At 39.2% G+C, this 26683-nt stretch overlaps 1 protein-coding gene and 1 pseudogene across 1 annotated transcript in view; both read left to right on the forward strand.

The window, feature by feature from the left end:
- Positions 1-1017: 1017 nt before the first annotated feature.
- On the forward strand, positions 1018-1587 carry LOC122894481 (annotated as a pseudogene).
- A 4116-nt stretch (positions 1588-5703) lies between these two features.
- Positions 5704-26683, forward strand: part of LOC122894397 (synaptojanin 2 binding protein) — a 40106-nt gene continuing 19126 nt past the window's right edge. Inside the window, exon 1 of the mRNA XM_044232147.1 lies at positions 5704-5881. Within this exon, the coding sequence (XP_044088082.1) occupies positions 5818-5881 (64 nt within the window). The 5' untranslated portion in view covers positions 5704-5817. The remainder of the gene's footprint in view (positions 5882-26683) is intronic.

A 26683-nucleotide genomic window follows, 5' to 3' on the forward strand; every position in this document is an offset into this window, starting at 1 on the left:
TGACAGGTATACAAAAAAAAAATAAAGAAAAAGAAATCCAAGCATAACATTAAAATCACTATCACAAGGGAAGAGAGTAAGAAAAAAGGAGAAGACTACAGAAAATAACAAAATGGCAATAAGTACACACCTGTCAATTAATTACTTTTTTTTTAAAGATTATTTATTTATTTATTTATTTATTTGAGAGAGAGACAGTGAGAGAGAGCATGAGCGAGGAGAAGGTCAGAGGGAGAAGCAGACTCCCCGTGGAGCTGGGAGCCCGATGCAGGACTTGATCCCAGGACTCCGGGATCATGACTTGAGCTGAAAGCAGTCGTCCAACCAACTGAGCCACCCAGGTGTCCCTAATTACTTTAAATGTAAGTGGTCTAATGTTCCAATCAAAAGACAGACACAAGATGACTAAATGCACTAAAAAAAGCAAAGACCCATCTATATGTTGCCTACAAGAGACTTACTTCACACCTAAAGACACACATAGACTGAAACTCATGGCAAAAGGTATTCCATGCAAATGAAAGTGAAAATAAAAAAAGGTTAGGTGGTAATACTTAATCAGACAAAATAGGCTTTATTTTTTGAATTTTGTTTTTTAATTTAAGTTCAATTAATTAACATACAATGTACTATTAGTTGCAGAGGTAGAGGTCAGTGATTCATCAGTTGCATATAATACCCAGGGCTCATGACATCACATGCCCTCCTTAATGTCCATCACTCCATCCCTCCATCCCCCTCCCCTCCAGCACCCCTCAGTTTGTTTCCTATGTGATTAAGAGACTCTTATGGTTCGTCTTCCTCTCAGATTTCATTTTGTTTTATTTTTTCCTCTCTTCCCTTATGCTCCTCCGTTTTGTTTCTTCAATTCCACATATCAGTGAGATCATATGAGAATTGTCTTTCTCAGATTGATGTATTTTGCTTACCACAAAATAGATTTTAAAACATAGAGGACAAGGGCAGCTGTGCACCTCTGAGTAGGGCTAGGTGGGGAGGCAGGTGGCTGTCTGCTAGATGCAGCCACACAGGTCATGTGATAGAAGGGATCTCAAGGGATGCCGGCTCTCCTCCCCTGGCCTGAGCGCCCAGCCAGACCCCAGCTACGGGTGCTGCAAGAACAAGTACTCGGACCAGAACCAGGAGGAGTGGAAGCTGCTGCTGGTCTCTAGCAGCCAACACCCCCCTGCCCCCGCCAAAGCCCTCAAAGGGGCAGAAGCCAACTACCACAGCCTGCCTCCCACTTGTACAGATAGATAAGCAGGCCCTGCTCTCCTCCAGCCTTGCTAAGACAGCCAACAACATCACTGACGTGTCTGCTGTGGACAGGGAGCAGCACGAGTACATGGCCCAGGCAAGGCAGTAGACACTCGCTTGGCTGTGCTGAGCAGCAGCCTGACCCACTGAAAGAAGCTGCCATGGCTGCCGTTTCTCACCAGCCTGCCCCCCCAAGTGCTGGCCAGCTAGCCTGTCCCCTCCCCAGACTCGCAGCAGGTCTCCAGGAGAGCTGCTTATGCCTACAGTGCACTTTCTCAGATCCCTGTGGATGCAAAAGAGGAGCTGGTTGTACAGTTTGGGTTTCCATGAGGAGAAGGATCCTTGAACAGCCCTTCTTCTCTCTTTGCCCCACCTCCATCCTGCCTTGGCTGGCCCCAACATCTCGGGGGCTCACACAGTACCGTAACATGCTACTAACCACAGAGAAGAGTGTGGAAGAGTGGAGGCCTGAGCAAATGAGGATGGAGCAAGGGAGGGTAGAACCATTTGGGGTTGGCATTCAAAACCCTGGCCAGGGTTGGGGTGAGGGTCAAAAATAGTCTTCACTAGCAGCGTCTTCACTGTCACTGGAAAAGTGGAGGTATCACTGTGAGGGTGATCCCTAGGGGGTCTTTGGAGCCCTCTTCCTACCTTCCCTTGGCCTCACTCCATTCTCCCTCTCCCTTGACTTGGTGCTCACGTGCTCCTCACCAGGGTTTGTTACTACAATATTATTGGCTATATTCCCTATGTTGTACATTACATCCGATCACTTATTTTATAACTGGAATTTTGTACCTCTTTATCCCCTTCATCTATTTTGCCCACCTCCAATCCCTCCCACTCTGTTAACCAACAGTTTTCCCCCCTTTATTTTGAGTCTTTTTTAAAAAGTTTTATTGTGTTATGTTAGTCACCATATAATACCTCATCAGTTTTTGATGTAGAGCTCCAAGATTTCTTGTTTACATATAACACCCAGTGCTCCATGCAATTCTCTTGGTTTTTTTTTTCATTGATTTGTTGCATATTCCCTCACTGATGATTTGCTTTTCCCACTTCTATTTCCTCTCTTCTCTCTTGATATTCCAATTTCACTTATACTTTATTTTTTTCACTTACCATATTCTGCTTTTTATTACGATCATGTTATCCACTCATTCAATCAACATGTTGAGGAGGCTTGGAAGTGAGGGTTGTATGAATCTGAGTTTGAAGATGAGAATTTTTTTTTTTTTAATTTGAGAGAGAGTGAGAGAGCATGTATGCCAGAGCACATGAGGCCGGTCAGAGGGAGAAAGAATCTCAAGCAGAATCTCAAACAGACTCCCTGATGAGCACAGAGCCTGGCCCAGGGCTCAATCCCCAAACCCATGAGATCATGACTGAGCCAAAACCAAGAGTCAGATGCCCAAATGACTGAGCAACCCATGAGACCCTGAAGAGAGAAGTAATTTTTAAACTGTCATCTCATTTAATCCTTTCAACATTTTAAAGATCTATTATCATGCCCTTTTTCGGATGGGAAATCACAGTTAGGAAATGTTAGGTTACCCGCTCGAAGCCAGACAACTAAGAAGATGGGACCAAAACTTGAGACCAGGTCTTCTGACATCATTTCCAGTGTTCTTGTCATTATTCCTTATTAAATTCTTGCAGGATTAGCAAGTAAGAGGTCTTCCTGCTGAATCTGTCTCTCTTTCTCTCTCGCTCTCTCTCTTTAAACATGGTAGGTTCTGGTTTGATTATTTAATCCGAAATTGTTTTTTAATTTTTATTAATTTTTTAAAAATTCTTTTCTGTGTTCCAGAATTCATTGTTTATGCACCATACCCAGTGCTCCATGCAATACATGCCCTCCATAATACCCACCACCAGGCTCACCCAGCCTCCTACCTCCCTCCCCTCCAAAATCCTCAATTAGTTTCTCAGAGTCCACAGTCTCTGGGGGATACTGGGGAAGAAGTCTGTCTTCCCCTCCAATTTCCCCCAACTCCCTTCTTTTCTCCACCTTCCCATGTTCTCCATGTTATTCCTTATGCTCCACAAATAAGTGAAACCATATGATAATTGCCTCTCTCTGCTTGACTTATTTCACTCAGCATAATCTCTTCCAGTCCTGTCAATGTTGATGCAAAAGTTGGGTATTCATCTTTTCTGATGGAGGCATAATACTCCATTGTATATATGGACCATATCTTCTTTATCCATTTGTCCATTGAAACACATCTTGGTTCTTTCCACAGTTTGGTGACTGTGGCCATTGCTGCTATGAACATTGGGGTACAGATGGCCCTTCCTTTCATTACATCTACACACTGTTTTCCAAAGTGGCTACACCAACTTGCATTCCCACCAACAGTGTAAGGAGGTTCCCCTTTCTCCACATCCTCTCCAACACATGTTGTTTACTGTCTTGTTATTTTTGGCCATTCTAACTGGTGTAAGGTGGTATCTCAGTATGCTTTGATTTGAATCTCCCTGATGGCTAAAGATGACGAACATTTTTTCATGTATCTGTTAGCCATTTGTATGTCTTCTTTGGAAAAGTGTCTGTTCATGTCTTCTGCCCATTTTTTTGACGTGATTATCTGTTTTGTGTGTGTTGAGTTTGAGGGTTTCTTTACAGATCTTGGATATCAGCCCTTCATCTGTACTGTCATTTGCAAGTATCTTCTTCCATTCCGTGGGTTGCCTCTTTCTTTTGTTGACTGGTTCCTTCGCTGTGCAGAAGCTTTTGATCTTGATGAAGTCCCAAAAGTTCATTTTCGCTTTTGTTTTCTTTGCCTTTGGAGACATATTTCGAAAGAAGTTGCTGTGGCTGATGTCAAAGAGGTTACTGCCTACATTATCCTCCAGGATTCTGATGGATTCCTGCCTCACATTGAGATCTTTTATCCATTTCAAGTTTATCTTTGTGTATGGTGTAAGAGAATGGTCGAGTTTCATTCTTTTACACATAGCTGTCCAATTTTCCCAGCACCGTTTATGAAAGAGACTTTTTTCCATTGTATATTTTTTCCTGATTTTAATCTGAATTTGAATGCTTTAATCAGAACTGTACTTTTCAACCCTCCAAGGTGCCCCACCAATCCCTCTGGTGTAATTCCAGGTTGTTTCCCACATTTAAGTCCTCTTCCTGCACTTTAAGGCTTTGAGTTTTTAATCCGAAATCATTCCTTAGAGCTCTGTTTTTGGAATTCTACTTCAAAAGTCAGGAAGGCTGATGAAGTCACAGCTAGTGCATCCACTAGTCTTACTGTAAGAAATAAATAAATAAAAACCTTGGATTTTCCAAAGGAACAAAACTTTACCCCTCTAGTTTTTCTTAGCGAATTTTCTTGAGCAAATTTGTAATTATAAATCCTTTCTTTGCCTGTTTTTTAAATTAAAAAAAATGTATTTAGTGTGGTGTGGGGGTGGGGGGATGGGGTGGCGGGGTGCGGGCTCAGTCCTTAAGCCTCTGCCTTCCGCTCAGGTCACGGGATGGAGCCCCGCATCCGGCTCCCTGCCTGCTTCTCCCTCTCCCAGTGGCCCTGCTTGTGTTCCCTCTCTCGCTGTGTCTCTCCTGGTCAAAGAAATACAATCTTTTTTTAAAAAATGTATTTACGTATTTGAGAGAGCGAGGGAGCAAAAGCGCAGGCGGGCGTGGGGTGGGGCGCGTGGTGCATGGTGAGATTAACAAGCCGTCTCCCCAACTCCCCCAACCCCCACCTCCCTGCCCCACTGAGGTCTGAGCGTGAGTCAGGGTTCATCCCAGGACCCTAATATCACGACTTGCCCCGACATCAGGTCAGAGGCTTAACCCACTGAGCCATCCAGGCACCCCTCCTCTGTATCTTTTATTTGTACATAAACTTTTTTCAAAAGCCAAAAAGCTTTTTGTCAGGTACAACTCGATTTGAAAGAAAATAGTGGTCCCATTTCCCCTCACTGTAGGAGTTAGCCTAAGCTCCTTGCTCCAAGCTTTAAGTGTCCTGCTTGTCACAGTTTTATTTTTCCTTCGGACCGTGGCAATTACCTAACACGGTTGGTCATTACAAGGGTGAGATACCGAAGAATGTATACAGCAAACGGTGTTAAGTTCTCTCCCACGAGAACATGCATGGGATGGATTGGATCTGCCCGGCTCTGTAAAAGGGTGAGATTTCGTTCTCTGCAGTCGCATTAGCGGATTGCCTGTGACGCCCCTTCTAATCCGAATAACAGAATTTATTCCCCCTCCCCCACGAGATGTCAGGAGCTTTTGTTGAATTTCTCCTCGCCGGTATCAATTTATTTGAGTCTCCGACCTTGACAACCTCCACTCCCAACGGTAAAGTAGGAGGATGGTAACCGACTCGTCTCAGCCGGTAGTTCGTGGCGCGGGCGGGGCAAGGGAAGCCGGGAGAACCACGACTCCCAGTATGCCTTGCGCTCCCGGAGGCCCGATTTCCTCTTCCGGTCGCCGGGCTCCTGAAACCGAAAGTGCTGTGCTTTGGGCGCCGCGCGGAGATTGGTTCACCTTCACCTGCGCGAGCCCGGGCCGACCCAGGTGGGAAGCCAGAAGAGCGGTGAGACATGAACGGGAGAGTGGATTATTTAGTCACTGAGGAGGAAATCAGTCTTACCAGAGGACCCTCGGGTACGTGTGAAACAGGTCGTCTCCGGGCGCAGGGTGCTCGAGGTGATGGCAGAGCAGAAAACTCTCCTGCTGAGCCCGATTCCTTCGGCCTTGGAGCCGGCGGGCCCCAGCCTAGAGGTTCCCCCACAACGCTCTGAGCACGTAGAAGACTATACGGGCATCCATCGTTAGCCCGACCCGAGTCAGAGGAGCCCATCTCATTTGTCAGTCAGCTTATCACCTGTATTCTAGGTTTTCTTTCGCGTGCTGATAGTGCTAGAAAGTTCTGCCCCAGAGCCTGCTTTTTAAACACCACACCCCTCTTTCCCGTTGCCTGCCTTATCCCTGTTCCTGTGAGACAGTTCCGTAAACGGTGTTGACTGTAAATGCACAGCCGTTTTCTTGGTGCTGGAATCATCCCTCCCGCCTTCTTTCCGTTTTGGGGAAATTCATTTAGAATGTCAACTGGAATGCTAAAACGGAAAGAAACCTTAGAGATTTGCTACAGCACTTTTCAGACCTGGTTGTGCCTCAAAAGGACCCAGGGTTTCTCGGTTTTTCTTAAAAAAATGTTAATTCCAAATAAAATCTTTTTTTTTTTTTTTAAGATCATTCCTAGGTCCCATCTCTAGGAATTTGGATTCAGTGCAGATTTTTGTTTTTGTTTTTGTTTGTTTTTAAACAAGCACATCCTGTGATTCCGACACCGCTAAATCCTCACTTAGCCTTCAGTCATCTTTCCCCTAGAACCCCTCCCGCCCGTCCCCCCCGCCCTTTTCCGCCAGCGTTTTCTCTCGAGTGGGCTCTTAACGCTGTTCAAGGTCAGCCTGCCTTGGTTTTTGTTGCCTCCCCTTTACAGCTGTCTGGTGTATGGATTAGAGCTTTAGCGTTGGGATTATGTAGATCCATCTGGTATCTAACCTCTTACTAGAACTTTGACACTGATTGTCTGACTACTTTATTGATATAAACTAAGCCTTAGTTTCTCATTTGTAAACTGTGCATGATAGTAGACTATGCTTCAAAACGTTCAGAACATTGCCCCGACACCTGGAAAGCACTGTGTGTTTGCTACTATTGTTGTTATTCTTGGTAGAGGAATAGATCGATGAGCACAGTAAATCCTACTAAATAACTGTTTTTCCAAGAGTCTTCAGTAAGTCATCAAGTACTCAGAGCCCTAGTTCTGAAATGTTTCTGTAAATCTCCCGCTCCTTTCCGCGACCCCACTGGAATCTCCACTACCTAAGATAGCCCATCATCTTTTCTCATGTGGAATTTTGCAATATCTTGACCACCACTTACAGACTATTCTTCATAAAATATAGCTTTCAGAGTCATCTGTACTTTGTGTTTTTTTTCTAGTTATATCAGACTGGAAGTCAGTTTTACTTATAGAAAAGTAACTCATTCTAACCTGCATGATTTAGTGTCATACTTCACAGGAGCTCCTAAACGTTTTTTGAATGCTCATTCAGTATGCCCAGTTCTTTTAGATTTATTTTTCCTACTTTATGTAAGTCTCTCCTTCTCTCACTCTTAGTATTTATTGACTTTTGAGGCCAGTATGAAAAAGTATTGTTAACCCAAAAATCTGCTTTTCTGTACTTCTCATCTGTTGGTACTTGTTCCTAGGGCCAGTTAAAACAATACTAGCTTTTTTTCTGATTGTCCTGCAAGTATTTAAAGTTGTCCTGCTCCCGTTTTGTCTCTTTCGTCTATAGCATAGGCATCCCTCATTATTATATTAGCTGCCTTGATGTGATTTCGAATTTGATTCTTGCCGGTTAAGAATTTAACGTAGTTTGACGTAGTTCTTTCACTGTGGCATCCGCAGTATTTCCAGGATCTCCTGGCTATAGCAGAGGAGAACTTTGATACTATTTTTTGTGTTTAAGTCACTGAATATTTTTTTTAAAGTTCAATGTAATATCACATTTTTTGGTGTTTGCCTAGCAGGGTTGACAAATGTTCAGCTCACCATTTGCTAAAATTTTCTGATCCTGTTGATCTTGTAGACTGAAAGTTCCTGGTGTTGACATTCTTCTGAATCATTGGAGTTAGGACAAACTTCAAGGTACTAATTAAGAAGAATAATTATATCTAACTAATATATTTCCCCCAAAAGTACTTTAGTTTCTATAGTATATATGCATTTATTCACAATGAATATTTATTCATCAGGTGACTCCATTAATTTTCCAAAGTATGTTCATGTCTTACGCATATAAATTGATAAACTTAAGAGTTTAGGAAAGTAGAGCCCCAAATTTAGGATTGAACTGGGATAAAAACAGTCATTTGATAAAAACGTCAAACAGACGTTTGGTTGTTTCAGTAAACAAGAGAATGTTTCAAGTTTCTGTTTTTTGCCTCTCACAACTAGTTACCTGGTATGTTGTACATCTAAGAAGTCTCACATTCTGATTCAGCTTTTCTTCGCTGTGTCATCATGAAGACACACAGGGAAGAAGTCATTTATCCCAGTAACTTTGATAGGCTCATAGAGGTTTTTTGCTCTGCAGAAGAAATATGAAAAGCCTCTAGTTCTAAATATGCATTTCTGTTTGTAGGCAACATTGTCACTCTTTTTGTACAACTTCTTGTGCAGAGACCTGAAAGCTTAATCAGCTAACAGCAAAAATTGTATATTCTCTTGCACTTTTGTGCCAGTGTTCTGTCAAGGGCAAGAGTGTTGGGATATTTTCAGTGTTTGGGCCCATTTTGCAAGGTAAATGAACTTACTCTGTCTGATCATGCTTACTGCAAGGGAACAAATGAAATCTTGGGGAAGTTATGACGAAGAAGTGAGTATCTGAGGAGGCACAAAGAAGCTCGGCATGTAGCTTGGCATCTCACCTGTTCCTTCTTTTTTCAGGGATTTTTTTTTTTTTTAAGAGTTTATTTATTCATTCAACATAGAGAGAGAGATCACAAGCAGGCAGAGAGGCAGACAGAGAGAGAGGAGCAAGCAGGCTTCCCGCTGTGCAGAGAGCCCAGTGCGGGCCTGGATCCCAGGACCCTGAGTTCATGAACTGAGTCGAAGGCAGAGGCTTAACCTACTGAGCCACCCAGGCGCCCCTCACCTGTTCCTTCTTCCTCAACTGTATTAAGGCGACACTTAGGCTGGATGACTTTGGCCGTGTCTTCCACTTCCAAGAGTTGATGTTTGGGGGGGGGGCATTCTACATGTTACCTTACGATTCCTGCCATTTTGGACTGACAGTGGGTGATCTGAAGGGTTGTCAGAGGCAGTGGTCAGAATTTTAAATGGCTTCAAACACTTGAAGAGTTCAAGTTCAACAGTATTCTTTATGGAATACTGTTGATTTTTTTTTTTTTTCCTGTGAGAGCTCAGCTTGCTTATAGTCTCTAAGCCTCCCACATTGTCCTTTATTAAATTAAGAGTTCTTAATTTTGAAAAAACCCAGTTACTCTAAGAAGTATCACAAGAATCTAATCTAGCTCACCCCCTCTACCCCCTACCCCTAGCCCCACTGTAACAGATAGAGATTGGCCATAAAGACAGCCTTGTGACCCACTGGGTGTTAAATTAGGATTCCTTGTTCAGGGCTGAGGCCTCAGTGGGTTTCAGCAGGTTTCTCCTGATATATTATCTTTTTTTTGATATATTATCTTTAAAGAAGGAAGAGAATCTCTATTTTACTACTTTTTTTTGCAGAGGATACTGCTTTGGTATGGTGTTTTAATAATGAATAATTAGTGGGGTATTATATTTCTGATACTATGCTAGTTATTTTATATATTAACTCTTTTAATCTTCACAGCAACCATGAGTGCTAACTGATTCATCCACTTTATTATTTGAGGAAATATCTCTCAGAGAGGTTAGGGATTTGTCTAAGTTCTAAAGCCAGTGAGTTCAACCTAGATCTGTTGATTCTACTATTCCATATGTTGCCTTCCAATATAGTAGCCATGTCTAAGGAGTTGATTCCCAGCCTTTCTCCTAGCCTTTATTTGATTATATCATGCCTTAAGGATTTGAGTCTTCTTAGACAACTTGCACAGTCCACAGTGGAAAGTTTTTATAGTTTGCTGTTGGTAGAGCTGAGGGCATTTCAAGGGAGAACCTAAAAACAGGAAATCTCATTAAGTCCAAGTATTTAAGTCTCTACAGATTGGTCATGCAATTTGCATTTGACCTTGAGACTGTTATTAAGTTTTCTGAACTGTTCATTCATGTACCAAATAGATCTGAGACTAAGGTGCTATGTCTTTGCCCTATGTTCTCTTGCTTGCATGAAGTCTTACCCTTAGGAATTTACATTCCAATGGAGACATTACATTTACACCTCAAAAGTGAAATCTCAGTGCAAAGGATTAAGGACTATGATGAGCCTGTATGTTGTGAAGGGCAAGGGAAATGTGGTGGGGAGTGTGTTAATTTCACCTTGTACTGGACAAATTCAAAGAATAGAGCCATTGATAAGGGCCAAACCCATCAATTTCAAGAAGGTAGAATTTATGTTGGACTTAACAGTCTGTAGGTGAGTGCCAGGCACAGGGAAGGAAGGGTATGGCCTGTGTAGTAATAGAAAAGAGAAAATTAGTAAAGCATATTCTGAGGTCAGTGAGTACACCGGCCTGGGTAGAAGGAGGGTTCATTTAGGGGAGTTTAAGGGAGATGAGGTTGCTGAGGTTGTTAGACAAGTTCTTAATGCTAGTGTGGAAACTTAACCTTTCTCTAAGGTTCCATTTTGATTCCTTTCCCTTCCTGTTCATTGATTAAGACTGAATTCAAAAACCTTCTCCAGGAAGCCTTATATAGGCTAGCTGCCTCCTTGTTATGAATACCATACACCATTTATTGAATGCTTGTCATGTATTGCTAAACTAAGCACTTTGTCTCTTGTACTCCCGACAAGGAACAGTTGAAATGGTTATTAGACCATTGTACAAGTGAGAAAACCTTGAGTCTTATGTCACACATTTTTTTAAGAGGTAGTGTTAAGAATCAGATTCAAGTCCGTGTGACTTAAAAACCCAGGCTGTGAACCATCATAGAAAGTTTTTGTTCTCTTTAGGCTCCAACTGGACCCTGTACATATCTCTGTCTTAGTGTTTATTTCTGTATTTGCTTCCTTACTTGTGTCTCCTCCCTCTATGAGCTCTTCTGATTCAAAAGATATATATCCTTCATCTTTTGTTTTCCTAATATCTTGCTGGGTATGACACAAAGTGGTGGGTAAGTGTTCATGAAATGATTAGGAGGACATAGATTTTGGGAAAAATAGAATAGAAATATTGATAAAAGAACCAGTAACGTGGTCTAATTTAACTTTCAGAAAGTCGAACAGGGTTCTCAACTAATTTAAAGAAAGAATGAATTTAAATATAATGTGTTATGCATAAGAAAGAATGAATTTGAACATAATGTGTTATAATGCATAAAAAACTAAGATTCAAGAAACAAGGAGCTAGAGTAGCTAAAAAATCCCATAGAGTAAAAAGAGTGTATTATACAAGTCTTTAAGATTGTTTCAAGGATCATTTTTGTTAATATTTTTTCAAGACAATCAAAAATAACTGTGAAGTAAAACATCTAGGAATTACTCTGAAGAAGTAGAAAGGCAAGCTGATAGATGCTGAGCTATAGAAACATTTTTTAAAGCCATATGACTAGGTAGAAAAGTCATCAATGACTATTTGAATAAGTACAAAGTTATTGAGGAAAAAGATCTAAGATGATCTTTTCTTATTTAGGAACAAACTGTTGGTTTCAGGAGAGTCAGAAATAAAGGGAAGCTGTTCTTAAAAACATTCATTTGATGTTTACTATGTACCTACACTATGATTAGGAATCATAGCTACTAGAATAAAGAATAAAAGATCCTTATTTTTAAGAATTTTGGAGTTCAGTAGGAGAATAATTATTAATTATGATAGGCATATGGCAGGTACCTTCAAGAGGTAGAATAACCATAATAACTATGGACCTTCGTAAGGTAGGTTTGGTTCCTTGTAGGTCAGACAAGAGACTCAAGACCATATTAAATGTCTTTAGGAAATGTTTAGGATATTATATGTTTAGGATATTATAGATGTTTAGGATATTATAGATAATATTCTCCCCTTGTACAAAACTATGGTGTATCCATGCCTACTACAATGTGCAGATTACCATATTTTGGGTAAGAAGCAGTAGAGTAAGAGAAAGTTGAAAAGATGGCTGTGGGGGAGGGTTCAGATTATAATATGAGGTGAAAATGAAGAGATCAAAACTTTTGAAAGAAAGGCAACAAATGGAGACATGATCCAGTAGAGACCTGGCATATATGTTCAGTGTTTGAACAAAGACTTATCCTGAAATGAGAGATTAAAGATACCTACATAGATATTTCAGAAGAAGTTAAGGAGCTGTCAGACAAGAAGAGGAGGCTGTAAAGCAGTCAGAATGTTTTCGGGGGTTTCACTGGGAGACAGGGTTAACTGAAATTGAAAGTGTGCCGTGAATTGTGAGCCGGGAGAACAGCTTATAAAGGTAAATGCCACAAGGTCACATAACTTGTTTTGAAAGAATTATAATGGTGCTGGCAGAGTTTAAGCTAATTATCTGATGCAGGATTGGCTATTTAATTAACAGGTGTTACATTAGCTCTCTTCTGTCCAAAGTAGAAGGATGTGCCCAATTGGCAAAAGTCAAAAAAAGTAATGATGTTCTGAGAATTGAAATAGGAGAGGTACATAAGGCCTACTTCCTCAAAGTCCTTTGCACTCTATTTTGAGTGACTCTTAGTTAGCAATCCTTCCTTCATTTTGAAACTTCTTTTACAGAGCAATAAACAGAGGCCCAGGTATACCTCCTCAGTACTGCCTGAACCATCTTTGGGAGGCCATATTCTTTGTTGCCCCTGTTGGTGGAGCACTGTGATAGGAAGGGACTGGCCATGGGGCTAACTGGTTTTTGGATTGTGGCACCATCTTTGTGTTCCTGCAGTGTTAAAGATTTTCCCTCTTTCTCTGTTTGTCAATGCATATTTACTTGTTAATGTCTTTTCGAAGACGTAGCAAAAAACAAGTGATGTATTTTATCTTTGCACCAGAGGATTTCTGCAGAGCACAGTTTTTTTTTTTTTTTAAATTGTGTTACATTAGTCACCATAAAATACATCATTAGATTTTGATGCCAGTGTTCCAAGATTGATTGTTTACAGCACCCAGTGCTCCATGCAATACATGCTTTTCTTAGTACTCACCACCAGGCTGGTTTTGAATGACAAGGTGCCTAGTCATTTCATCTCTTTAGTCACTCGTTTGAATCATTCATTCATCCTTTCGATTCACATATATTTATTTTTTTGCTAGATACTATGGCTACAGAAGAGAATTGAATTTTAACATAATTGCAGTGAGCAGCAGAGCATAGTGGTGAAGAGCCAAAATGCTAAGTTCCTAGTCGGGAGGCCTTGGGCGAGTTCCCACACTTCTAAATGCCTCATCTTTCTTAGATGATTCCTTAGAGTATTAATCAAACTTACTCATAGACTTGTGAGACTTAAATGAATTTGTTTGTTTTACAAATATTTTTATATTGTAGACTCTGTGCCAGGCACTGTTCTAAGCATTTACCAAAAGATAATTCCATTCACTCCCAAGTACTGAAGTAGTGCCTGCCATTACCGCTGCTGTGTGGCGTATAGACTCCGGCGGGAGAAGAGGTAGTCATGCCGGAAAGGCAGGGTCCCCTGTGTCATAGGAATTTTAAGGTCATTGGCCTTTCCCTTCATGATTTTTCTTTTTCTTTTGTGCTGCCTTTTTTTGGATTATGAAAAAGCTTGCTAGAGTCTCACAGAGAATTTTTTAAACCTTGCTAGATTTCCTTAGATCCGGAAATATTAGTTGTTTCTGACCTGAGTGTTCTTTCCAACGGCATTAACGGTCACTTCACACCAACTGAGGTCTGTATATTGACAAGGTACTATGTGGGCACAGGAGATAGAGAAATGCACAAAAGCTGGTTACCTGTGCACGGGTGTTTATAGCAGCTTATTCATAATTGAAACTAATTTCTGCAATAGGGTAAAGAGATAAGTAAACAAGTAATTACTGTAAAGTATGTTTCTAGGCAAAGGGAAGAGGACAAAGTCATGGAGATAAGGAACAGCTTATCTTGTTGTGCGTAGAAGGCTGAAAAACAGAGTAGTAGTAGTTATTAAAATTTTTTTAAAAATTTAATTCTAGTACAGTTAAAATACAGTGTATTATTAGTTTCAGGTGTACAGTATAACGATTCAGCAATTCCATACAGCACCCAGTGCTCATCAGGGCAAATGAACTCCTTAATCCCCATCACATATTTCACACCTCCCTACCTCCCCTCTGGTAACCATCAGTTTGTTCTCTAAAGAGTATGTTTCTTGGTTTGCCTCTCTCTTTTTTCCCCCATTGGTTATTTGTTTTGCTTCTTAAATTGCACATCTGAGTGAAATCATTTGGTATTTGTCTTTGGCTTATTTCACATCATATGATACTCTCTAGCTATATCCATGTTGTTGCAGATGGCAAGATGTTACTTTTTCTTGTGGCTGAGTAGTATTCCATTGTATGTATATGCCACTTCTTTATCCATTCATCAGCCAGTAGATACTTAGGCTGTTTCCTTAGTTTGGCTATTGTAAATAATGGTGCTCTAAACTAGGGATGCAGATATCTCTTCGAATTAGTGTTTTTGTGTTTTGGGGTAAATACCCAGTAGTGTGCTTATTGAATTATAGGGTAGTTCTATTTTTAACTTTTTTTTTTTTTTTTAAAGTAGTCTCCACACCTAGTGTGATACCCATCTCAGGGCTTCAACGCATGACCCTGAGATAAAGACCTGAGCCGAACTGAGATGGAGTCAGATGTTCAACTAACTGAGCCACTCAGGCACCCCTATTTTTAACTTTTGGAGGAAACTATGTACTGTTTTCCGCAGTGGCTGCACCACTTTGTATTCCCACCAACAGGCAAATATTAATTTTTAAAATTAAGACTTTATTTCTTTAGAGCACTTGGTTTCACAGCAAAATTGAGGAAGGTATAGAGATTACCTATATGCCTCCCATTCCCACATATACATATCCATCAATAGTGACAGTTTTATTTCTTTCTAATCTTTGTCTTTTATTTCTTACCATACTGACTAGGACCTCCAGCACAATGGTAAAATACTAGTGGAAAGAGTGGACATCCTTTCCTTGCACCAAGTTTTAGGGATGTTAGTTTGTAGCTGCTTTTAATCAGATTTAACATTCCCTTATATTTTTAGTTTGCTGAGAATACTTATCATGAAAAAGTGTTGACTTTTGCCACCTGCTGTTTCTGCATTTACTGAGATAATCATATGATTTTTCCTTTACTAACTGCTGAATTTGTTCATTTGATTGACCAGTGTTAAAACCACCTTACATTCCTTAGATAAACCCCACATTCATCCTTTCTGTATCTTGCTGGGTTCAGTTGGTTAATATTTTCTTGGGAATTTTTGAGTCTATGTACAGGAGGAATGTTTTTCTGTAGTTTTGTTCTAATGTATATTTCATGTTTTGGTACCAAGATGATCTTTTTCATAATAAATGGGTTAAGAAACATTTTGTGAAATTATGAACATACTGTGGATTTTTTTTTTGCATATGGGAATTATTTCTTCCTTAAATGTTTGCTACAATATATCAGTGTAATAGTCTAGGCCTGAAGTTGTGGGAAATTTTTTTTTATTATGAATTCAGTATCTTTAATACACTTGGAGATTTCTTTTTAAAGGTTTTATTTATTTGAGAGAGAGAGAGATCATAAGGAGGCAGAGAGGCAGGCAGAGGGAGAGGGAGAAGCAGGCTCCCTGCTGAGCCGAGAGTGGAATGCAGGGCTTGATCCCAGAACCCTGAGACCATGACCTGAGCAAGTGCAAGGGGTTAACCCACTAAGCCACCCAGGCACCCCTACACTTGGAAATATTTTGAATAGATATGGGGATATTCAGACATTCTGTTTCTTCTTGAGTCAGTTTTGATAAGTTGTGGGGTTTTTTTTTGAAAGAAATTTCCCATTTTACTGACAGTCACCATAATTATTCATAATATTCCCTTATCCTTTTAATGTCTTTAGGATATATAGTGATGATCCATTTGTATCCCTGAAATTGGTAATCTATAAAGTACATTTTCTGGATTAGCCTTGTTAGCAGTTCATCAACCTTATTAATTCTTTCAAAGAGCCATCTTTTTGGCTTTGTTAAATTTTTTTCACTTTTCTTCTTTTACTTCCTTTAGGTTTAATTTAGTCTTCTTTTTCTAGTTTTTTTAGAATAGAAATTGAAATAATTGATTTTATACCTATTTATTTCTTCTGTGAACATGTAAAACTATAAATTTCCCTCTAAATGTTGCTTTGGCTGCATCCCACAATTTTTAATATATTGTGATTTCATTATCATTCAACTATAGTGTTTTCTGGTTTCCTTTACAGTTTCATCTTTTACTCATTGGTTATTTGTTTTCCAAACATTGAGGAAATTTTTTTCAGTATCTTTTTTTACAGACTGGAACTGAATGTTTGTGGTACCCCCCCCCCCAATATGTTGAAGCCTTAACCCTCAGTGTGAACAGTATTTGGAGATTTGGAGATAAGATCTTTATAGAAGTAATTAAAGTTAAATGAACTTAAGGGTGGGGCTCTGATCCTATAGAATTAGTGTCCTTGTCAAGACCCAGTGAACTCTTTGTGTGTGTGTGTCTCTCTCTCTCTCTCTCTCTGCACATGCACAAAGAAGCACACAGTTAAGGGCACCTGAATGGCTTGGTGGGTTGGGCCTCTGCTTTTGGCTTAGGTCATGGGGTGCTGGGATCGAGCCCCGCATTGGGTCTGTTTAGAGGGGAGCCTGCTTCCCCTCCACCCCCACCTGCCTACTTGTGATCTCTCTCTCTGTTAAATATATAAATAAAATCTTTTTAAAAAAGAAGAAGAAGAAGCTGCAGCAGTAGCAGCAGCAGCAGCACATAGTGAGGTGGTAGCTACCTACAAGTCAAGAGGAGGCCTCAGTATGAAATTTTCCTTGCTGGTACTTTTATTTTGGACTTCCCAGGCCTCCAAAACAGAAATTTTAACTTTGTAGTCTGTGGTGTTTTGTTATGGCAGCCCAAGAAAACTAAAACAGTTATTTTTGCTGATTTCTAATTTTAATGTCTTTTGAAATTTAGCAACACAGACTTATGGAGTAGCCTGTGGTCAATCTTTGTGAACATTACCTGTGCATTAGAAAGGAATGTTATTCCATAGTTGTTGAGTGTGTTGTTCTGTAAAGATAAATTAGGTCAAATTGGTTCTTAGTGTTGCTCAAGTATTCTGTATTTTTACTGATTTTTCTGTTTACTTGTTCTATCAGATACTGCAAGGAAAGTGTTAAAAATCTACAACTGTCATATTTTATTTGCCTTTTTTTCATTTCAGTTTTTGCTGCATATATATTTAAGTTCTGCTCTTGGGTATGTTCATTTTTGGTATTTTAATGTCATCATGGTGAATTGACTACTTTTTCATTAGGAAGTGTGCTTTTTAATCCTCTGTAATATTCCTTGTTCTGAAGTCTACTTTTTTATGATATTAAAAGGGCCAATCCAGTTGTTCAGTGTATCTTTGTCCATCTTTTTCATTTTAACTTGTGTTTTCCCATGTATTTATGATATTTGGTGCTTTTATTCCTTTATGTAGATCCAGTTTCTGTTCAATTTTATTTCTCTTTTGCCTGAAGGATTTCCTTTAATATTGATCATAGTTTAGATCTGCATGTGACAACTTCTCACAACTTTTGTTTTTCTGAAAAGATAGTTACTTTGCCATTCTTTTTGAATGCTATATTCACTGTATATAAAATTCTAAGTTGACTTTTATTTTTCTTTTAGTATTTTTTTTTAAAGATTTTATTTATTTATTTGACAAAGAGAGATCACAAGTAGGCAGAGAGGCAGGCAGAGAGAGAAAGAGAGGAGGAAGCAGGCTCCCCGCTGAGCAGAGAGCCCGATGTGGGACTCGATCCCAGGACCCTGAGATCATGACCTGAGCCGAAGGCAGTGGCTTAACCCACTGAGCCACCCAGGCACCCTTTCTTTTAGTATTTTAAAGATGATGTTTCATTGACTTAAGGCATGTATAGTTTCTGAGGAAAAGACTATTGTCATTCTCATCTTTGCATCTTAGTACTTAAATGTCCTTTTTCCTGTGACTACTTATAAGATTTTCTTTTTATCTGTCTTTGAGGAATGTGGTTATGATGTACTTTGCTGTTTTTTTTTTCTTTTGTGTTTATTCTGATTGGAGTTTGTTGAGCTTAGATCTGTTTATGTAGATTTTTCACAAATTTGAGCCAATTGTTTCTTTTTCTTTTTTAATTTTTAAAAATTTATTAGAGCAGAGCAGAGCTAGCAAGAGAGAACACAAGTTGTGGGAGGGGCAGAGGGAGAGGGAGAAGTACGCTCCCCGCTGAGCAGGGCGCATGATGTAGGGCTCAATCCCAGGACCTGGGATCATAACCTGAGCTGAAGGCAGACACTTAACCAACTGAGGCACCTAAGCACCCCAAGCCAGTTGTTTCTTTGAATATTTTTTGTTTCCCTTTTTCCTCTTCTTCTGGAACTCCAGTTACATACTGCTTTTATCCTGCATGTTATTGTGGTTTCTCTTCTAAGTCTTCACATTCATTTATCTTTTCTCCTGTGGTATCAGATCTGCTGTTAATCACATCTGGTATATTTTTACTTTCAGACGTTGTAATTTTCAAACTCTGTAAGTCTCATTTTTAAAAAAAATCTTCCATATTCATATGTACATCAATGGAACAAAATAGAGAGTCCAGAAATAAACCCATGCATGTATAGTCAATTAATTAATGATGAGGGGGCTAAGAATATACAACAGGGAGAGGACAGTCTTTAAAAATGGTATTAGGAGAACTGGACAGAATGCAAAAGACAGGCAAACATGAAGAAGAATGAAACTGAACCACTATCTTACACCATATACAAAAATCAACTCAAAATGGATTAAAGGCTTGAAAAAAAAATGTTCTGTTTTGTCATTACATTTGACTTTATGTCCACATAGTTATAATAGCCTTTTAAACATCTTGTCTGCCCATTTCATCATTTATTATTTCTGGCTGTTTCTAATGACTGATTTTTCTCTTGATTATTGGTCATTTTTCTTGTTTTTTATAGCATGTTGATTTTTAATTAGATTCTGGATGTTGCAAATATTACATTGTTGCATGTCTGCATTTTGTTTTATTACATTAACATTGTTAATATTACCATGTTTACCTTTGTTTTAGCAGGCAGTTAAGTAACTAAGTAACTTATAGATGGGTTTGACCTCCAGAAGGTCTGTTTGTAACCTTTTCTAGGTTCTAAAAAAGCATTTACTTTACATATAGTTCAGCTCTACAAATGAGGGATGCTCTAAGTGAGTGTCCACAGAATTTTCAAATGAATCACTGAGGATTTCCATTCTGGCTGGTCAGAACTTGAAAGTCTCCTTGCATTTTGTGAACTCTGATAACAATTCAGTGTACAACTTCCTAGTGTTTGTTTTTCCATCTTTGTGGAATTTGACTCAACATATGCATGGGCCAGTACTTGGTAAAGACTCATGCAGATGCCTGAATCTCTCTCTCTCTCTCTCTCTTTTTTTTCCTGCCTGAGTTCCTCCTTTCTAGAACGTTGCCCTGCAACTTCCAGCAACCTCACCTCTTCAAACTCCAATCCCCATTTCATCAAGCTGGTAGTTTCTGCTTGGGTCCAGCTCCATGTGGTTTTGATCAGAAATTGCCTCCAGATGGAATATTAGGGTGATCATTGAGCTACACCGTTTTAATTCAGTATAACATATATTAAGAGGAATATATGCCACGACAAAATGAGATATGTTCTATGAATGCAAAGAAGATTCAGTGAAAGAAAATCGTTCAAAGTAATACGACTTGATAATAGAATGAAGGAAAAAACCAATGTGAGGGGCGCCTGGGTGGCTCAGTGGGTTAAGCCGCTGCCTTCGGCTCAGGTCATGATCTCAGGGTTCTGGGATCAAGTCCCACATCGGGCTCTCTGCTCAGTGGGGGGCCTGCTTTCCTTCCTCTCTCTCTGCCTGCCTCTCTGCCTACTTGTGATCTCTCTCTGTCAAATAAATAAATAAAATCTTAAAAAAAAAACAACAATGTGATCATCTCAGCAGATACAGAAAAAGCATTTAGGAATATTCAACACCTTTCCATGTTAAAAACAAAGGAATAAGAGGAAATTTCCTCAACATGATAAAGGCCATATACAAAGAATCCACAGCTCACATCATCCTCACTTATGTAAGCATGAAAGCTAAGACCAGGAATAAGACAAGGATGCCTGCTTTCACACTTGTATTCAACATGGTATTAAAAGTTCTAACCAGGGCACCTGGGTGGCTCAGTTGGTTAAACATCTGACCTCAGTTCAGGTCATGATCCCAGGGTCCTGGGAATGAGTGCCACATTGGGCTCCCTGCTCTGTGGGGAGTCTCCTTCTCCCTTTGCCTCTGCCCCTCCCCCATGTGCTATCTCTTCCTCTCTCTCAAATAAAATCTTTAAAAAAAAAATAAAATAAAGTTCTAGCCAGAAAGACTGATTAGGCAAGGAATAGAAAGAAAAGGTATACAAATTGAAGAGGAAGAAGTAAAATTGTCTCTATTCACAGATGCATGATTTTACTTGTAGTAAACTCTAAAGGTTCTACAAAAAAACCCAATAAAACCTGTTAGAATTTATAACAAATTCAGTGAAGTTACAGGATACAAACTCAACACACAAGATGAGTTTAGTTTCTCCCCGTTAACAATGAACAATCTGAAAAGGAAAGTAAATAATTAATTCCATTTATGGTAGCATCAAAAGCAATAAAATACTTGTAAATAAGTTTAAGGAAGCAATAACTTGTACATTGAAAACTACAAAATTTGACAGAAATTAAATACATGAGTAAGTGGAAATATATTCCACATTGATGGATTGAAAGATTTAGTATTGTTAAGATGACAGACAATACTGTCCAGAGCATTCTGCAGACTCAGTGCAATATTTGTCAAAATCTAATTGGCCTTTTTGCAGAAAGAAAGCCACATTCTGCAGTTCATATGAAACCTCAGTGGACCTCCCTAATAGCCAGTGCAATCTTGAAAAGAAAGAACAAAGTTGGGTGACTCACAGCTTCCTGATTTCAAAGCTTGCTACAAAGCTACAGTATTCCAAATGTGGTAGGGTAGATGTATAGAGGACAGAAGTACAAGGACAGATGTATGGAGCAATGGAATAGGAAAAGGGGCCCCAAAATAAGGCCTCTCCTTTATGGTCAAGTGATTTTTGAAAGGGTGCCAAGACCATTTGTTTCATGGAAGGACAGTTTTCAGCAAATGATGTTGGGAAAACTGAATCTCCAAATGCAAAACACAGAAGTTGGATTCTTGCCCTATATATCACATATAAAAGTTAACTAAAAATGCATCAAACACCTTAATGTAAGAGCTAACACTATATGTCCATTGATTGATGAATGGATAAAGAAAATACAGTATAAGTATATACAATGGAATATTATTCAGCTGTAAAAAAGAATGAAATCTTGCCATTTGCAATGACATGAATGGAGCTAGAGAGTATTATGCTAAGTGAAATAAGAATGGCACATTATGATTTCTCTCGTATGTGGAATTTAAGAAATAAAACAAATGAACCAAGGGGAAAGAAAAGGAGTGAGGCCCAAACCAAGAAACAGGCTCTTAACCTCGGAGACAAACTGATAGTTACCTGAGGGGAGGGGGTAAGGGAATGGATTAAATTGGTGGGGATTAAGAAGTGCACTTGTTATGAGCATTGGGTGTTATATAGAAGTGTTGAATATTAAGTTCCACTCCTGAAACTAATATTACACTGTATGTTAACTAACTGTAATTTAATTAAAAACTTAAAATTAATAAACAAGATATCTGCCCCCCCCAAAGATCTAACACTATAAAACTCTTAGAAGAAAAGATAGGGGAAATATTTACATTTTGGGGCTTGATGATTTTTTTGGATATGACATCAAATGCACAGGCAACAAAAGAAACAAATAAATTGGGTTTTAACAAATTTAAATTAAAAATTAATTTTTAATTAATTAATTTTTAATTAAAAATCAAAAATTTTGTGCATCAAAAGACACTAAAGAGAATTAAAGATAACACACAGAATAAGAGAAGATATTCACAAGTCATGTATCTGATAATGGTTAATATCCAGAATATATGAAGAACCCTTACAACTCAGTGACAAAAACAACAACAAAAACCATTTCAGAATATGCAAAGGACTTGAGGGACATTTCTCCAGAGAAGATATGCAAATGGCCTATGAACTCAAGAAAAGATACTCAATATCTCCAGTCTTAGGAAAGTACAAATGAAAACCACAGTCACATATCACACCCCCTTCCACTTCATATCCACTAGAATGACTATTCTCCAAAAAACAAGTGAAAATAAGTAGTATTGGCAAGGATAAGGAGAAATTGGAACCTTGGGCGTTGCTTGTTGGAATGTAAAATGATGCAGCTATTGTGGGAAACAGTTGAGAAGTTCCTCAAGTTGTCAGAAAAATTGCCATGTGATCCAGCAGTTCAGTTCCCAGATAATTGCCCAAAAGAATGGAAAGCAGGGACAGGCACTTGTAGACCAGTGTTCTTAGCACTATTCACAATAGCCAAAATGTGGAAACAACCAAATGTCCACTGACAGGTGACTGGATACACAGGATGTGGTGTGGACGAACGATGGAATATTTTTCAGCTTGTAAAAGGAGTGAAATTCTGATACATGTTACAACATGGGTGAACCTGGAAGATACTGTCCTACGTGAAAAAAAGTGCGTCACAAAAGAATGAATATTGTATGATTCCACTTAGATAAGGTGTATAGAATAGGCAGACTCCTAGAGATATAAAGTAGGATAGAGGTTACTGGGGTGAAGTAGAGGGAGGAGTTACTGTTTAATGGGTACAGATATGTTTGGGATGATGAGAAAGGTGAAGATGTGGATAGTGGTGATGGTTGTACAACATGGCGCGTGTGCTTAATGTCACTGAATTATACATTTAAAAATGGCTAAAAAGATAGGGGCACCTGGGTGGCTCAGTGGGTTAAAGCCTCTGCCTTTGGCTCAGGTCACAGTCGCAGGGTCCTGGGATCGAGCCCCGCATCGGGCTCTCTGCTCAGCAGGGAGCCTGCTTCCTCCTCTCTCTCTGCCTGCCTCTCTGCCTACTTGTGATCTCTGTCTGTCAAATAAATAAATAAATAAATAAAAATTTTAAAAAGATTTTATTTATTTATTTCTTTGTCAGAGAGAGAGAGAGGGAGAACACAAGCAGGCAGAGCAGCAGGCAGAAGCAGAGAGCGAAGCAGGTTCCCTGCTGAGCAAGGAGCCGGATGTGAGACTCGATCCCAGGACCTGGGATCATGACGTGAGCCGAAGGCAGCAGCTTAACCAACTGAGCCACCCAGGCGTCCCAATAAATACAATCTTTTAAAAAATGGATAAAAAGATAAATTGTATGTACATATATTTTACCGCTAAACAAACAAACAGTGAGTTTGATTGACATCTAGGGAAAATTTGTGAGATTAACTTGGGTTAGAAAAAACCTGCAGGTTGATGGGGGCAAATAGGGTGTTTGTCAGTCTGGTTTTCGTAATTCAGCAAGTGGCTACCATCGTTGGTGTTAATGGACTGTTTCATTTTAATTATGTCTAGAATTATTAGTTCTAGAATAATATGTAATATGGTTAAACATTTTTTTACTTTTACTTTATAACTTCTAGATTCTATAGATAAGAATCTAAAATAAACAAAGGGTTTTTCCTTCTCTTGCAGAAAGTAAACAGTAGGGACCCTGACTAAGGTGACGACAGAACCCCAGAAGGACCAGTTCCTCCTCTGTAATATATTACTTTCGTTAACTGTTCTACAAACATTATTCCAACACTGGCAGGTTGACTCCAAGATAGACAGCCTTACTTTTTTAAATTTTTAACTTTTTGGCAGCCTTACTTATTAGCAGACTTTTTTTCCTAAAGCGTTTTTTTTCTGTTTACTACAAAGATACAGTATGGCAAAATGGTTTAAAACTCACACTGTGTAATCACTGTCTTTGCTTTGTGAAGAGCTGTGTGACCTTTTGTAAAATTACTTAATCTTTAAATGCATCTTCTTGAAATTCATCTGTAAAATGTAAGTAATAATCTCTCTCTGTTGGGATTAAATGACATGATGTATGTAAAGTGGGTAGCATAGTACCTGGTACGTATTAAATGCTCAATAAACATTAACCATTGCTTCTGCTATTACTGCTCTTACGCATAAACAAGCTCAGGGTCTAGACCTGGAGATGGGAAGGGGGTGTCCACAAGAAGGCATTTCTTGTTTAACTTTACAAAACCCTTATACAAAAACGTACTTCCTTTCTCTCCCACGCCTATGGTGGCATCATTCTTCAGCTGTCTTTTTACTTTTTTGCATTTAGACTTCTCTTCCAAATTGCAGACCAAGCACCCATTTTAATCTTATCACATTTTAAAAATTTATTGGCACATTATAACCAGAGTTCACCATGCAGTACTTCTTTATTCCCTCACTTTTTGAAAAGTCTTTTGAGTGCCAGTCTATTTATTTTTCCCTCTGCACTCAACCCCTTCTGGGTTGTAGGTGCTGAGAGCTGAATTAATTATATCCTGTAGTTCTGTCACACATTGTCATCTTCAGTACATGCAAGGTCGCTTTCTATATTTTGTTTGTTTGTTTTTGATTTTTGAATTTTTCCCTTCATCCCTAAACTTCATCCTGTATCTTTCCCCCAGAGGCACCCATTCTAATGTGTTTCTACATGTCTTTCAATATACATGTACTTTTGTAAGTAGGTAATACTGTTTTGTGTGCTGGGTTTCTAATTTATAAGAAGGTATTGTGCTGTTAGTGTCAACATTACATTTTAAAGCTCTTACCTTATATATGATTATTCAGAACTTCTCTCTTTTTTAAAGGTTTTATTTATTTACTTGACAGAAACACAGTGAGAGAGGGAACACAAGCAGAGGGAGTATGAGAGGGAGAAGCAGGCTTCCCGCTGAGCAGGGAGCCTGATGGTGGGGCTCAATTCCAGGACTCTGGGATCATGACCTGAGCTGAAGACAGACACCCAGTGACTGAGCCACCCAGGTGCCCCAGATCTTCTGACTCTTAACCAAATTCTAGTTATCTGTTCCCCAAAGGATAGATAACCTGAATTACCATCAGTTCCACCCTACCACAAAGCATGCTGCAATTCACATTCTCACATCACCTTTTTTTTTCTTACATTACCCTTTATAGTTAGGATGGTCATATTGGTCCACAATGAGATGCTTTTTAAATTGAAGGGAACTATTTTAATAATACTGAGACAACAGGTATATATCAAGACTCCCAGACAAACCAGAATATGTGATCTACTCTATTTATGGAAGATTTTCCTAGGACACAGTTGAAAATCAGCATATATATACTGGAATAGCCCTTCTCCTTCCGCTTATTTCCAGCTGACATCTGTTGCAGTTGGGTAGTGCATGTGCTGGACTGACTGTTGCATATTTTAAATACCACCCTTGCTAGAAACTTCATGATGGGGCTATCTGGGTCATGAGTTACAGACATACTTAATTTCAGTTAGGTTTGGGTTCCAAACCAATCTTGTCCTATTAATGGACTTTTTATCTGCCTTATATTTCAGGGCTTTCCACATTGGTACTGTGTATTTGTTAATCTTTTCTCCGTCAGACTATCCAATTTGGGGCAGTAGCAGGTACCCGTTTGTTGACAACTACTCTTGTGGTAACTACTTTGTAGATCATAAAGGACTTTTTTTCAGATTTTACGTTATTAGACCCTACCAATTAGCTTTTGAAGTAGGGAGGGCAGGATTTGTAATCCTTATGTTACAGAAAGGAAAACTGAGTATCAGAGAGGTACACTGACTTATTTTAGTCCACATCTCGTAAATTATGGAGTTGAATTTGTGACCAGGTCTTCTGACTTTAATTTGTTTCTGCAAAATCTAAAAGGGACAGGGAAAAGAATAAATTTCTGTTTCTGCTTAAAGCAGTGACTGTCCCATTTAGCTTTATGTCTTCCTCAGAACATAACACAGTACCTGACACATAGTAAATGATCAGGTTTGAGTTGGTAGTACTGCTGCTCAGCACTTTGGTGACTCCTATTTATTTCATCAATGCTTCATATTATAGGTAAGTTCCGTTTTAGAAATGTTCCTGCGGAACAGAGAGATTTCATGTGGGTCTGAGTTTTCCTGTGAAGTGGTGTGGTTCATTTACAACTAACGGAGCAGTTCCTTATTAACATGCTTACATAACGTGATTTTTGGGTGAGAGTAAGCACTTGCATGTTTATAGAAAATTTCAGTAAGATTTCTTCCACTCTCCTTTAGGCACTGTTCTGTAGCTTTCAGTAACCAGTAGCAAAGTCCCCGCTCTTTTTTTTTTTTTTTTAGTCCCCGCTCTTTTTAACTACTGGATTGTGTTTAGCTACTTAACACATCCTCCCTGTACCCCAAGTCCCCAGAGTCATTTGCAGCGTTTGGTGAAGATGTTAGATTGGAAAGATTTTCTCTCAATTGTTTGTGCAGGTATTGTGAAAGGCTGGTTGTCCTCAGCCACCTTGCTCAAACCTGTCAGTCTGGAAATAATTTCACAGCCTTCATTAATCAGGCTTCACCTACCTTT

The sequence above is a fragment of the Neovison vison genome, chromosome 13 (assembly GCF_020171115.1).
Source record: "Neovison vison isolate M4711 chromosome 13, ASM_NN_V1, whole genome shotgun sequence".
In the NCBI taxonomy this organism is placed as follows: domain Eukaryota; kingdom Metazoa; phylum Chordata; class Mammalia; order Carnivora; family Mustelidae; genus Neogale; species Neogale vison.